This window comes from Anser anser, assembly GCF_964211835.1.
Source record: "Anser anser genome assembly, chromosome: 2".
NCBI lineage: Eukaryota > Metazoa > Chordata > Aves > Anseriformes > Anatidae > Anser > Anser anser.
The window spans coordinates 74,463,375-74,475,685 of NC_139721.1; the positions used below are offsets into that span (position 1 = coordinate 74,463,375).

The 12,311-nt window shown below is 46.2% G+C and overlaps 1 protein-coding gene across 4 annotated transcripts in view; it reads left to right on the forward strand.

The window, feature by feature from the left end:
• Window positions 1-5,393: 5,393 nt before the first annotated feature.
• Window positions 5,394-12,311, forward strand: part of TENT4A (terminal nucleotidyltransferase 4A) — a 61,443-nt gene continuing 54,525 nt past the window's right edge. Inside the window, exon 1 of one of the 4 annotated variants that reach the window (XM_083822793.1) lies at window positions 5,394-7,521. In XM_083822793.1, coding sequence (XP_083678919.1) covers window positions 6,647-7,521 — 875 coding nt within the window. In that variant the 5' untranslated portion in view covers window positions 5,394-6,646. The remainder of the gene's footprint in view (window positions 7,522-12,311) is intronic. The other 3 variants (XM_083822795.1, XM_083822792.1, XM_083822794.1) reach the window with 3 other exon arrangements.

Genomic DNA, 12,311 nt, shown 5'->3' on the forward strand with positions numbered 1-12,311 from the left:
CATTCTAAACGACCTGCTAAACCAACCATGTTATTCCTTCCCATCAGTCCCCACCTAATCTATCCTACACCTATTCCATATTAATGTTATCTAAGAACCCTGGCAAAAAATTTGCTCTCCTTTGATCTTCTGTACTTCTCTGCTCACTTATCCATGGGCCAATGTTCATATGGCTCAGGTCAGCACTTTCATACAGGTATCAAGCTGTTTCTCTTCTACAGCTCTCCTTCCTGAGATGTCCAAGTGATTTAGTTGTGGCCCAAGAACAGTGAAAGGTAATAGCTTTGAAGGTGGAGATGCAGGACATAGACATACTCAGGTGGTGGGAAGTGCATTGCAACAGAGTGCAGAACAAAAATATGTAGGTATGTGCATGTGCTGCCTATAGATGAGGTCTAGTGGGCAGGATAAACCAAAGAAAAATAATTAGGCAGCTGTCCGCACAAGATCAATTAGCTTGTAGAAATCTGTACAAGATCAAATATGGCTTTGATCTAGCTTGGGAGCTAATAAGACCGAGCTTCTTCTTTCACCATGATAGTCTTTGCTGACACCTAATGTAACTTTTTTTAACTCTATCCATATTCATTCTCTTACATATAAATGATTCCTCCAGGTTTAGTGTTGAAGCAGCTGGTGCACTATTGGGTGCCATGTGAACATGGCAGATGAGGGCTCAAGGACACATCCTCACTAAGCACATTTTACATCAGCTCTCTCATAAATTTTCCAGTACCTCTTTGCAATTTCTTATCCTGCCTTTTTTTTTTTTTTTGTTAATAATATCTTTCCTCAGCAGAAACATATCGAAACGAACAGATGTGAAAGTAAGCATTTTTTTTTTTAATTGTAATATTGTTCCTCGGAGGAATGCATTACTTACAGCTTCTTTTCCTAGCAGAAAGTCTCGCCAGATCTGCTTTTTCCTTCCATTTCAGAGCACGTGCAGCCACATTCTGAATTGGGATCCCTTGCACTCGCCAGGATTCACACAGCCCTCAGCTGTCTTCCAAACAACAACCTAGAGAATGACAACTTAATGATGATCCTGGGACCTCCTTGACTGCAAACAAGAGTAAGAGAGGAATCGTGACCAGTTCCAGGAATTCGTTGTCATGAACTGCCAATAGTCCCCTTAAAGTGTTCTGTCAACCTGTCCTTTAATGGCAAGTTATCCTTCTTACAAAAGCAACTCTCTGCAGGGTTCTCCATTATCAGGACACGAAGGCAGAACACCTGATTTCTTACAACTATTCAGATTCCACTTAGAAAAATACTTCCAAGAGCTTTATAGATATTTAACATAAACATTCCTTGTTTATGATCTCTCTCACAGATTTTTTTTTACACCTAAAAATATTCTTAAAATGGTCTCTGTGCTTGTTACCACAATTTAATTTCCATGTCTAAATAAGGCTTTGAATAAAGGAAGTTGTCCTCTACACAAGGAAGAGAGACGAAATAGAGCATAAGAACAATTTACAAAGTTGCATTGACCATCCTTAAAGCAGAACAGTTAAATGTTTTTGTCATAGAAAACTATTACAAAAATAATAGTGTTAAGAAAATAATTGCTGTGTAATAAACCAAGACAAATTTTCATAATAAAGCAATGTTTTGAAAGTAATCCCCATTAAAGCCCCAAACATATTAAGGGAAATATAATGTGGGTATATCAGTTACACATTTATCTCACTTCTGCTGTAGTACTGCAAATCTATATGATGTACGTATGATGAAAGCTCTCCAAGGCAGAGAGCTCCAGCAAGAAGCATTGACACACATCCAGCATTAAACACTGGTGGTGGGGCAAGAATCACACCTGGCTGTCCATGCAACCTCTCTCTGTCAAATTGCCACCCTGACTGCACGTGTAATTGAGTGACTTGTGAACTGCCTCCCACGCTTTCTCCATTTACCACCCAGCTATTTTATATAGGCAGCTAGAAGAGGCTTTCAATGCGTACGAACATGCCTGGCTAGAAGCTGCAGCTGTTCAGCAGTTGATTTATCATCTGTTCAGCTTCTCTGACACAGGGATGGCATCCTTTGTAAGACTGGGGGAAGATGGAGTGGGAAGAAGAGACGGCTCGTGGTTGACAGCTGTTTCAGCCTCTGCAGTTTAATTCGCTGCTGAATATGTCTCAACACCCTAAACTTGGCCGAAGCTCAGCGTTCATCAGAAATGGACATTGAGCCAAGAGAAGAAGGACTGAGCAAAGTGGAAGATTTAAGGAGGAAAAGATGACATGATTTTAGCCTGTTCAGCGTTCCAGACCTTCTCTAATGGGAAACAGAAGAGGCCATTTTGAAAAACGTAAAAGCCTGTGTTTCCAGAGGACAGATTGCGAGAATGCCCCAAGTCATGCCTTGTAAGAACCAGAAACTCCAGTTCTGCCTTTACATTCACCTCCCCAATTTGATCCTCTCAGCTTGAGAGATGAAAACTGTATCGCCCCCCTCATGTGCAGGAATGTATTTACTGGAAAAAAAAAAAGTGACAGGAGTGCAGCTAATGAAACTACCTCCCCTTTACCTCCTCCCCTGTCTCATGGTGAATAGCGCACTCTGAGGGTCGAATGTTAGAGGTGCACCTCCTTGGCTGGACAACCTTTCTCTCGTGCTTCCATCCAGCTACAAAAAATAGTTTGCTCTTTTCTTTACCATCCCTGTCTTCAGTAGATACAGGTCTGATCAGAAATACTGCTGAGCCTGTCCCTGTGCCTTCTCCATACATTCTGTGGACTGCAAACGCTATGGAAGAGGAGCAGAGCCGGTGAGTGTGAAGGAGGCGATGCGTCACGAGGCTTGCGGAGACTATGGATGGCCAGAATGAAGGTCATATGGCACAACATCCTGGAGCGGTGCTGGAGTGCTGGAGAGCATGAACTGCCGGAGAACCTCTTGGTCACCTCTCAACCGCTGCATTGCCCTGAGAGAATCACACCTGTGGCAATTGCCAACTTCAGAGAAGGGAATTAAAGTTGCATCACGAGGGTATGTTGCATTTTCATCTCATCATTTCCAGGGGTGTCAACTGAGCCATGTTGAAGGTATGAGACATTACCGACTTATCTCTGTATTAATGAGTTCAGAGTGTTTGTTTAAAAAACAGATTAATAGCAAGCGTTGGGCAACACTGCCTTGTATATTCCACTTAGGTAGTCAACTCAGCTGCTATTATTTACTAAATCATACGAACTATTCACAGAATTGGAATTGTGGTCATCAGGACATCAAAGTCATCAACCACAAGGTTACCAAAGACTGCAGCACTGTCGCTGTTGCCAAATCAAAGATGTATTTGGCTGAAGTTGAAACCGAAATATAAGCTTCATCCAGAAGGGAGCTGTGTGGTTGTGTTTCCCGTGAAAAGCAGCCAGATTAAAACACTTTATAACAGATTAATTAAATGGCCTCAGAAGTAGTGAAACCACAGTTTTAGTCATTATTTGTATCACTTTGACTACTACCTTCAAATACTACCTTAAAGAAACAGAAGTCACTAAAAAGAGCAGATACGGGAGCATTGTGGTACTGGCATGAAGACAGGCAATCCTGGTATGAGGCATTTTAATATGCCATTAATAGTCTGAATCAAGCATGTCAGTTTCCCCACAGCAGGCAAGGCATTCCGCCTCCTCAGATTAGGATCTTCTCATTATCCAGGTCCTCACAAGTTCACCAGTGGGAAGGAAGCTCTTTCAAAAAAAAAAAAAAAAAAGGCGAACAAATTTTTCTGACAATCAAAACTATATTTGACTTTCATACTTTCTGAGAGTCTTACCTTCAGTGAATATTTTCATTCAGGAAAAGACAACTGAATTAAAATCAACCAGGCTTTTTATAAAATCAGTCCTTGCAAAGGAAATTCTCACTGCCTTTACAGGGAATGTCTCATTTTAAGGAGACAAGATGTGAAACATGCTTTCCTTGATTACCTGTTTTACATATAGTCTCTGAAATCTTTTTGATCCAACCACTTAACTAGTATGTATTTTTCCCCCCCCCCACTTCCTTCCCTTCTTTTCTTTCCTACTCATTTGCCACGGACTTCCAGGTATTTTGTAAGTTGACAGATTTCTTAAATTCTTTTAGAGTGACACCGTTTCTTCCACAGGTCTAAAAGGACCTTGAACTGTAATATCTAGCACTGGATTCACGACAAAGTTATCTTCCAAGCTCTGATTTTGATGGAATCTCTCTAAACAGAATTTTAACATGAACAATTACTTTGGCTGAAAAGTGTCAAATTATTAAAGAAAAATTGTATGCTAATATGCAGTAGTAAATTTATTATAGGCCATAATATCACAAGAAGATTGTTTTCCAGACTGCAACTGCCTTGTATATTTAGATATTAACAACTTAGTTATATTCATGAAATACCTTGCTCAATTGCATTCACTTACATTTGTTTCCAAAATCATGTCCCAGTGTCCCCAAATGGGAAAAGAATGCGATATCTCTCCCTTTTTTGACCAGAAGGAACACAAAAAGCAAGACATTAATTTATTCCTACAGCCTTAATAACAGGTTACTGTATTTATCTGAGAGCTTTGTCTGTTATATGCGAGATTTTGTTATGGATGCAAGATAACTTTAAACGACTGAATCAAAAATTCAGATTTCTTAATGGAGAGTCTAGAAACAGAGAAAAGTAAGAGCTGATGAGTAGGTAGAAGATGATAATTTTCCTCGTCCTTGTGACACAAGAAGCAATTGGCTGCTGTTGTTTCATATTACAGACTTACAAAAGAAAGCATGTAAATGTCTCCTCCTTCTCTGCAGAGATATTTCACTGACCTGTTGCAAGCTTCAGAGAATCATCATGAGATACATCAGTGGACTGGCGTGTTAATAAACCACTGCTTACAGATTTACCAGAGGAGACTTCTTTCTTCTTCATATTCTTAAAATGTGGAGCAGGTTATGAACTTTGGGTAGATTGTGCCCCAAACTTCTACCCCATGCCCACTATTATACATGGCATTTGCTGGCATAGAAAGAACTGACAAAAGACCATTATACAACCAGAAATTCTGAACAGAGGAACACAGTTAAAACCAGTGAGAAGCAAACCCTTCTGAGAAGATGGTAGGTACTTCAGGGAACAGCCTGGTCCTTCCAAAACAGTATGGGGACTGGTGAGAGTCCCTGGAATAATGTGTTTCTCCTCAGTCAAAAGCTGCTTTTGAGTTATTGCTTCTTCAAGCCAGTGGTCTCTACCAGCTTTGCCTCAAAATGAAGGTGGAAATAATTTTAGCAAGGTGGGAAATCAGGTGCTGTGTTTTAAGGATATCGGCAGGGCAGGGAAGAAAATAAAGATAAAAATATAAAATAAAATAAAAATAAAATAAAATAAAATAAAAATAAATCATGAAACGGCAGAGCTTGGAATTGCCTCCATGATCCGTGCTTCTTTTGTTGTTGTTTTGTTGTTGTTTGTTTTTAATACTGAACAATATTTCTTCATTAAGATTTTTAACACAGCAGCTTGAAGTTGTGATTTTACCTACTGTGTGACAAGTCAGTACATGGCTAAAAGGGTTCAGGTCTGGGCTTTGGGGCCTCCTGGTTCTTCATGGTATTTCGGAGTGATCTACAAAGCAACCACAGGCTGAGGTGTGTGGAGATGTCGCTGATCCCCAGGTCCTCTTACTAAATCTGGGCCATCTGGGGGACAAGGATGCGAGGTATTCGGGGATATGGGGATAAAAGAGGAGAGAATGTAATTTTGTGGTTTACTTCTCATGGCACACATACTAGCACAGAGGTGACAGCCCTGTCTGCGTGTCTCCAAGTTAAATTAAACACAAAGTTATCCAAAATCCTTTGGGGAGATGAACTGCAAAACCAAGGGCTCGAGCAGCTGAAGAACTGTGTCCCGGGTTGGATAACCAAGTTGGAAGGGCACTCAGGTTTCACTGGGCGGAAACTGTGGTGAAGGTGCTTTGTGGGAGACAAGACCAACGTTTCTCTCATGTGGTTGGGCTTTGGTTAGTTTACTGTGTACTTTTATGTGCGGTGTGTCTGTTATTCCTGAAGGCAGGTCTGCTTCTACAGAAAAAGAAACGAACGGCCTGCTGTTTGACTTCAAACAATAAAAAATAAAATAAAAAGGAGGCTCCGTGTAGTTCCTCTTTCCCTGAAGTTTAAGGGAACGGAGCTGCCTGAAGCACTGTACGCTACATACGGCCCCAAAGCACTGCGCCCCCCGCGCGGAGCAGGGCCGCTCTGCGCAGGCGCGGCAGGCTCGGGATCGCCCCCCCTCCCCTCCCGATCTTTTCCGAACCCTTCCGAAGCCCCTTCCCGGCCGCGCATGCGCGCCGCGCCCGTCGGGAGGGGGCTAAGCCATCGCAACGTCCTTTCCGCGCCCCCCTCCCCGTCGGGGCCGACAGCGCGCACGCGCGGTTGCCGGGGCGGCGGGGCCAAGGGGAAGGGAAGGGGGGTGCCGGTTTAAACGGGGCGGCGCATGCGCGGCGCGGCGCCTGGCTCTGCCTCGGGGGCCGCCACATTGGCTCGGCGAGGGGAGCGCTGCGGGCAGCGCCGGGCCGGCCGTCCCCGTCCCCTGCCCGTCCCCGTGCCCATGCCCCGGCTGCCGGCAGCGGGCGCGGCCCGGCGCTGAGCTGCGGGCGGAGCGTGGATGGATCCCCGCGTGGCCTGGATCCAGCCCGAGCAGAAAGGCCCCGCGAATGCGCTCTGGATGCAGATCTGGGAGACCTCGCAGGGCGTGGGGGGCCGCGGCGGCGCCGGCTTCCCGCACTACCTCTGCCTCAACTCCCCGGCGCTGGACCCGGCCGCCGCCGCTAACGCCGCCACCGCCGCCTCGTCCCCTCCGCCCCGCGGCCACGGCTGCGCCCGGCTCGGGGCGCCCGGCCCCGGCTGCTGTTCCTCGTCCTCGCCGCCTTCGCCCTCGCCGTCGCCGCCGGCCCTGCTGGCCGGGCTGCTGCCCGCCGCCGCCCCCCCCGCGCCCCCCCCCGCCGCCGGCCCCGCCAACGGTGGCGGCGGGGAGGGAGGGCGGCGGCTGCAGAAGTCGCCGTCGGTGTCGTCGTCGTCGTCGTCGTGCTCGTCGGTGGAGTCCGGCACCGAGAGCCCCGGCTTCTCCTCCTCGGGCTCCTGCGGCGGAGGCGGCGGCTCCTCCTCTTCCTCCTGCGGCCCCCGGGCGGCCGTGGCTCCTCCCGGGCTGCTGGGCAGCGGGGCCGGGCCCGGGGAGTTTTTTAACTTCCACGAGAACGACAAAGCGAACAGTGTGAACGGGCACCACCCGCCTCCCCCCCCGCACCTCGCCCGCGGGCCCCACCACCCGCCGCCGGCCTCCCCCCAGCAGCACCAGTACCACCCGGGCCGGAGGAAACGGGAGAATAAAGCCAGCACCTATGGCATGAATTACCTGCTCTCCGGCAGCCGGGGCGTCGCCGCCAACACCTCCCCGCACCAGCAGCGGCAGCCGCCTCAGCCGGCGCTGCAGAGCCCCGGCACGCCCTGGAAGACGAGGAAGTACAGCCCGGGCGTGCAGGGGTGAGCAGCCCTTCGGGGAGGGGGGGCGGCGGCGGCACGGCCTCCTCTGGGGCTGGTTTTGTGGCACCGGGGGGGGACACGAAACGGGCTCCTTGCTTAAATCGCCTCTGGGTGGCTCCTGGCTGGAGCGGTGATGCTGGGAGCGCAGGCACGGCGGGTTAGGCCTTGCCTTGGGACAAGTTCAGAAGTGAAGGTGTCAGGCTGCTGTTGAGTGCCTCCCGCAAAAATTCAAGCGTGGATGGGCAGGGGAAGCTTTTCAGAGCTCTTAGGGGTTGATTCAGCTTAAAATGGAGAAGTGGAAGGCAGCAGTCAGTTCACAGGACCTCGAAGGAAGCCTTTGCAGCAATTTTTAAAAGCCTCTGCTCAGGCTGGAACAGATTGGCAGCTTGGGAAAAGTGTTAAGGGCATCCATTGTAAGGGAAGTGCCCAGCTCTGGATGAAATAAATGCAAAATTCAGCGTGGTCTTGTAACGTTTTTGAAGGAAGCGTGTGCTGCCTCTAACGTAGACCCAGCCAGCCAGCGTCTAAACTGAAATCTTCCCTTCCTGAAGAGTGAGAACACTTTATAAAAAGGTTATCCTCTTCCATGACCATCACTTTCCCATATAAATGGATAGTTGGGGGGTTTATTCAGTCTGCTGTGGAAGTATTTAGGAGGGACTGGAGGTTGAAGAAGGCACCTCTGGGGCGCTCCGCGAGACTTGTCTTTCAGCTGTCAGATTTCACTCAGTCAAGGGATAACATTGCTTTCTAATTTTAAGGTTATCTTATTCACAGAAAAAGTGCTAGCTGCACTGATGGACTGTAGAAGATTTCTGATGTCATTTCAAAAATATTTTCTTGGAACTACTAAAATCCAAAGCTCTTGGATGCAAGTGGGAGTAAAGGCTCTGCATATCTGTGGAAGGAAATAGATAACAGGGTGCACTTCCAGAGCTGGAGAAGTTGAGCGATTTGACCGAAGAACAGAGTTTTTCTTCTCTCTTTTGGGCGGTACGGTCAGGCATTGGGTGCGCTGAAGTTATTCAGAAGTATTAAAACATGTTTTTAGAGTTCTGTTTTTGCAAACTGTAGCCTCTCCTCGTGGAGGTCAAGATTTGACTACTCTTTTTATTCCCAAAGTGACGCTGTAAATGAAAATTGCTGGCAGGAAGCTCAGATGCGTGTTTAAAATTCTAATAGCATCTCAAAAACAGTCTGAGTTTCTTTGCTTTATTCCCACAGATACGCAGTAGAGCGCTTGCTTGACATCTTAATCAGTGTAAGACAAGTCAGTGCCACTGAGGCAGGGCTACAGGCAGACAGATGGCAGAGTTGCCTGAGGTCGTCAAGCAGGGCAGTGGTGAAGCTGGGAGTCAAATCTGGACGCTGCAAGTTCTGTTCTCTGGCTACTAGGCGGCATCACCTTTGCTACCCGCATACCCTTCTTGTCTTTTGTCTTCTGCCTTTTTTTTTCCGCTGGCTTTCCCTTAATAAAAGTTATGCCAGTTTTCTAGTATAAGTTTGTAGAGAATCCACGTACAATAAAGTTGTTTAGCCAAGCTTCATTTGCACTATTTAGTTGCATAATACAGGTTGCTCTTCTGCTGAGGAATTGATGCCAAGTTGTTGGCTAAGAAGCTTTTGAAAGTAGAAGCTGTTTCCTGATCTTCCGTCCAGAATCTGTGCTATTGCACTGGGACCTGATGCTAGGACAGGGTCACTAGGGCAGATAACTACAGTGTGTGATCCTGTGGTTCTAGATTGTCTCACTATAAATTTGTCAAATCATTACGCTTCACAAAGCTGTTTGGATGTCATAGGTGTTCACAGAGTAACAAGGAACTAGTCCTGGAGGACAGCAAGGAAACTGAGATGACAGGCTTATCTAAGAAACAGTTCCTGCCTTAAACTTTCAGTTCTGTTACTGAGGGTGAATCTTGGACTCTTGGAATCTTGAGGGTGTGTTCTGGAGCAGTTTTCTGGTGTTGAAAATTTTTTCATGAAGTACTCATGATAGAAATAATACAAACATATTTTCACTGATGGAGTGGCTTTAGGTGTCTATTTTCTGCAGTAATTCCTGGCTGCTGGTGGGTTTAATTTCACTTTCCGAAAGCCAGGCAGGTGGAGTGTATGTTCAAATATAGTTTGGCTGTTCAAATAATAATGCTCTGAGAAGACTGGTGTGGGAACAGATCTTTACAGCAGTTGCTTCTGGATCATTTTTCCTTATTTGTTGCCCAGCATTACTTGCAGATGCTTCAGAGCTGGGCTGACAACACTTCTGTGACTGTGGTGGTCTGTTGGCAGAGTACGTTCAGCGTGTCCAACTGGTGTGTGCAACTGTCTAGGCAAAAAGGCATCCCTGCAATCTTCAGTTGCAGGCTGCTTTGGGCATAGGTAGGAGGAAGAAGGACTTGATCGTAGGTGCTGTTATACGGCTTATAGGCATGAATGTTACCTGGTAATATTGTAGATCATAGCTTGCTGTGTATATTGTTCTTCGCAGAATGTCATTTAAGTGTTGTAGAAAAAAATAAGCAGTAGCTCGTGGTGTTCTGTAGCCTCTTTTGGTAAGAGGCAAGGAATGGGTGGGTCCTGCTTGCACTCTTCCAGGATATGTAGTAGGGCTTCTGGTGAGATACCCGTGTGCTTTGAAGCAGTGTTGTGCTTTCTCCAGTTTCTCCTTCAGAGCTGGAGGTGGTTTGTCGCAGTTCATGGCGTCGCCTTTTTTTTCAAAGGGATCATATTCCGAGGCTCAGTGATGGTAAGTGTAGTGACTTCCGGCAATGCTGCATGCTGTAAAGGCTCTGCTTTGCTGTATTTTATGTACAGTATTCCTTTTTCTCTAGAGGACTTGTATCTATTGCTTTCACCACCTTGTGACAGTAGCATGCCAATGGTTGTGCTGTAAAGGAAACAGTCTCTCTTGTGAAACAAAAGTGTGAGATTAGCAGTGCTTGATTAGATTTCATCCTAAAGCTGTGCTTTAGCGTGCCCTAGGTTGACCTGTATATCTCTTCCCAGATGTTTGGAAGATGGTGAGAAGAATGAACTTTTATTTGTTGCACTGCTTCAGTGGAGTGATTAATTTAGCACCAGTGTAAATTCCTGAGTGCCTGGGTTTAGATTAGGAGCGCAGCAGAGAAGGGAGGATGAAATGATTGATTTCAGATGTAAGCAGATAAGTGTCCTGTTACGTGACTAGGTTAGCTCAAACTTTTGTGACTGTTCAGAACAGCAAGCGAGTCCTTGCTAGTTTGAAGTACCTCGTAAGTGGCTTTAAATTAGACCTACAGTCTTAGTCGGCGTTCTTTGTACATCCAATTAATAGCTTCTGTTTCTATAAAGTATGTATTTAAAACATATTTGAATAATCTTAGCATTCAGAGGGCTTCAAAGTGCTGAAAGTTTATTTCAGAATGTGAAACTAAGCTATCGTGAACTTCTTAAGGACTCTGCTGCTAAGTTTGCATTGCTGGTGTAAACAGGAATATGGCAATTTCTCTTAAGATGTAGCTAATGGCTTATGAGTAGTATAAAATCATAGCTGATTTAATTCTTTTTAATATGAAACGAAGCAGGTGAATAAAGAATTGACATATTTAACTGTATAAGCCTGTTCTGCTTAAAACTCAGTTCAAAATACTCAGATTAATTGTAGACGTTGAATGAGATTAGTGCTGAAATACCTGGCATATCTTCTTGGTACGCTGCAGTGCTGTGCAGAAACAACAGGCCTGGCTTGTTGAGGGCCAGCGTGGGTACCAGAAGCCCGATGATGCGTTGAAATGGTGCTCTGCCTGCGTTAATAGCCGTGCATAGCAGCTGGCAGCTCGCAAAACTGCATCCACTTCACCCCCATACCAGTTGTCTTTGTCTCGTTAGAGAGAGGCACAACTGTTCTGTCGGAGCACACGAGCGCAGGCACCTCCACGTGTGATCTGCCTGAAGGAGGATGCAGGCTGGCAGAGGCTGGTGGCAGGAGCAGTTCTTATGAGCAGAGTAAGGCCGTGATGATGCTTCCCCAGACCACTTGTTTCCCTGTTCAGCAGCTGAAGGATACCGTCTGCCAAAAGTGATGTCCTGAAGTTCATGGCTGTAGCTACTGGGATGTGGTGTTCTTATTGTATATCCAGCCTATATTAGGTTTTGTTGTTCTTCACCTGTGCGGAAGCATTTCTGATTTTCTTGCTTATTTTGCTTTTATGATCTGTTGCCGAACTTGACCAAGAGAAATCCAGCTGGATTTTGTGCTGTGCAGATCGACTATTGAAAATGCTTTTTTCAGGACGTAGCAGGGCTCCAATTCTGTGTTTGTCAATTCTTGCCTTTTACTTTGCTGCTGTTAGAGCTGGACGCTGCAAGTTAATGTGTAGGGATGCCATATGGACAGCCTCTTTTGCAAATGTATGTTCTTGTATTTTGGCTGAGCTAACGAAATGTAAACTTTGGAAACTGAAGCTTTTGCTGTCTGCACTGGCGCATCCAGCATTTGTAAGGGCCTTATGGGTTTCCCAGACGTGGTATTCTCACTTTTCCGTATACTTAAGAGTGCTGTCTTGTATATTGTGCCTTCTAATAAGGAATCAACGCGGTGGCCTGTTAAACGCTCCCGTTAAAGCTCTGGTGTCGGTTACCCACGGCTGTAGGTGGGCACCTGCAGTGAAGGTCTCCATAGAAGAGGCAGGCAGTGCTGGCGATGTACAATAGATTCTGGTTCCACCTGGCTTCAGGAGCAGGGCAGAACGAGGCAGTATGTACTGTAATATGCATGGGAAGGGCAGAGTAGCTGCCTGTTAGTCCTA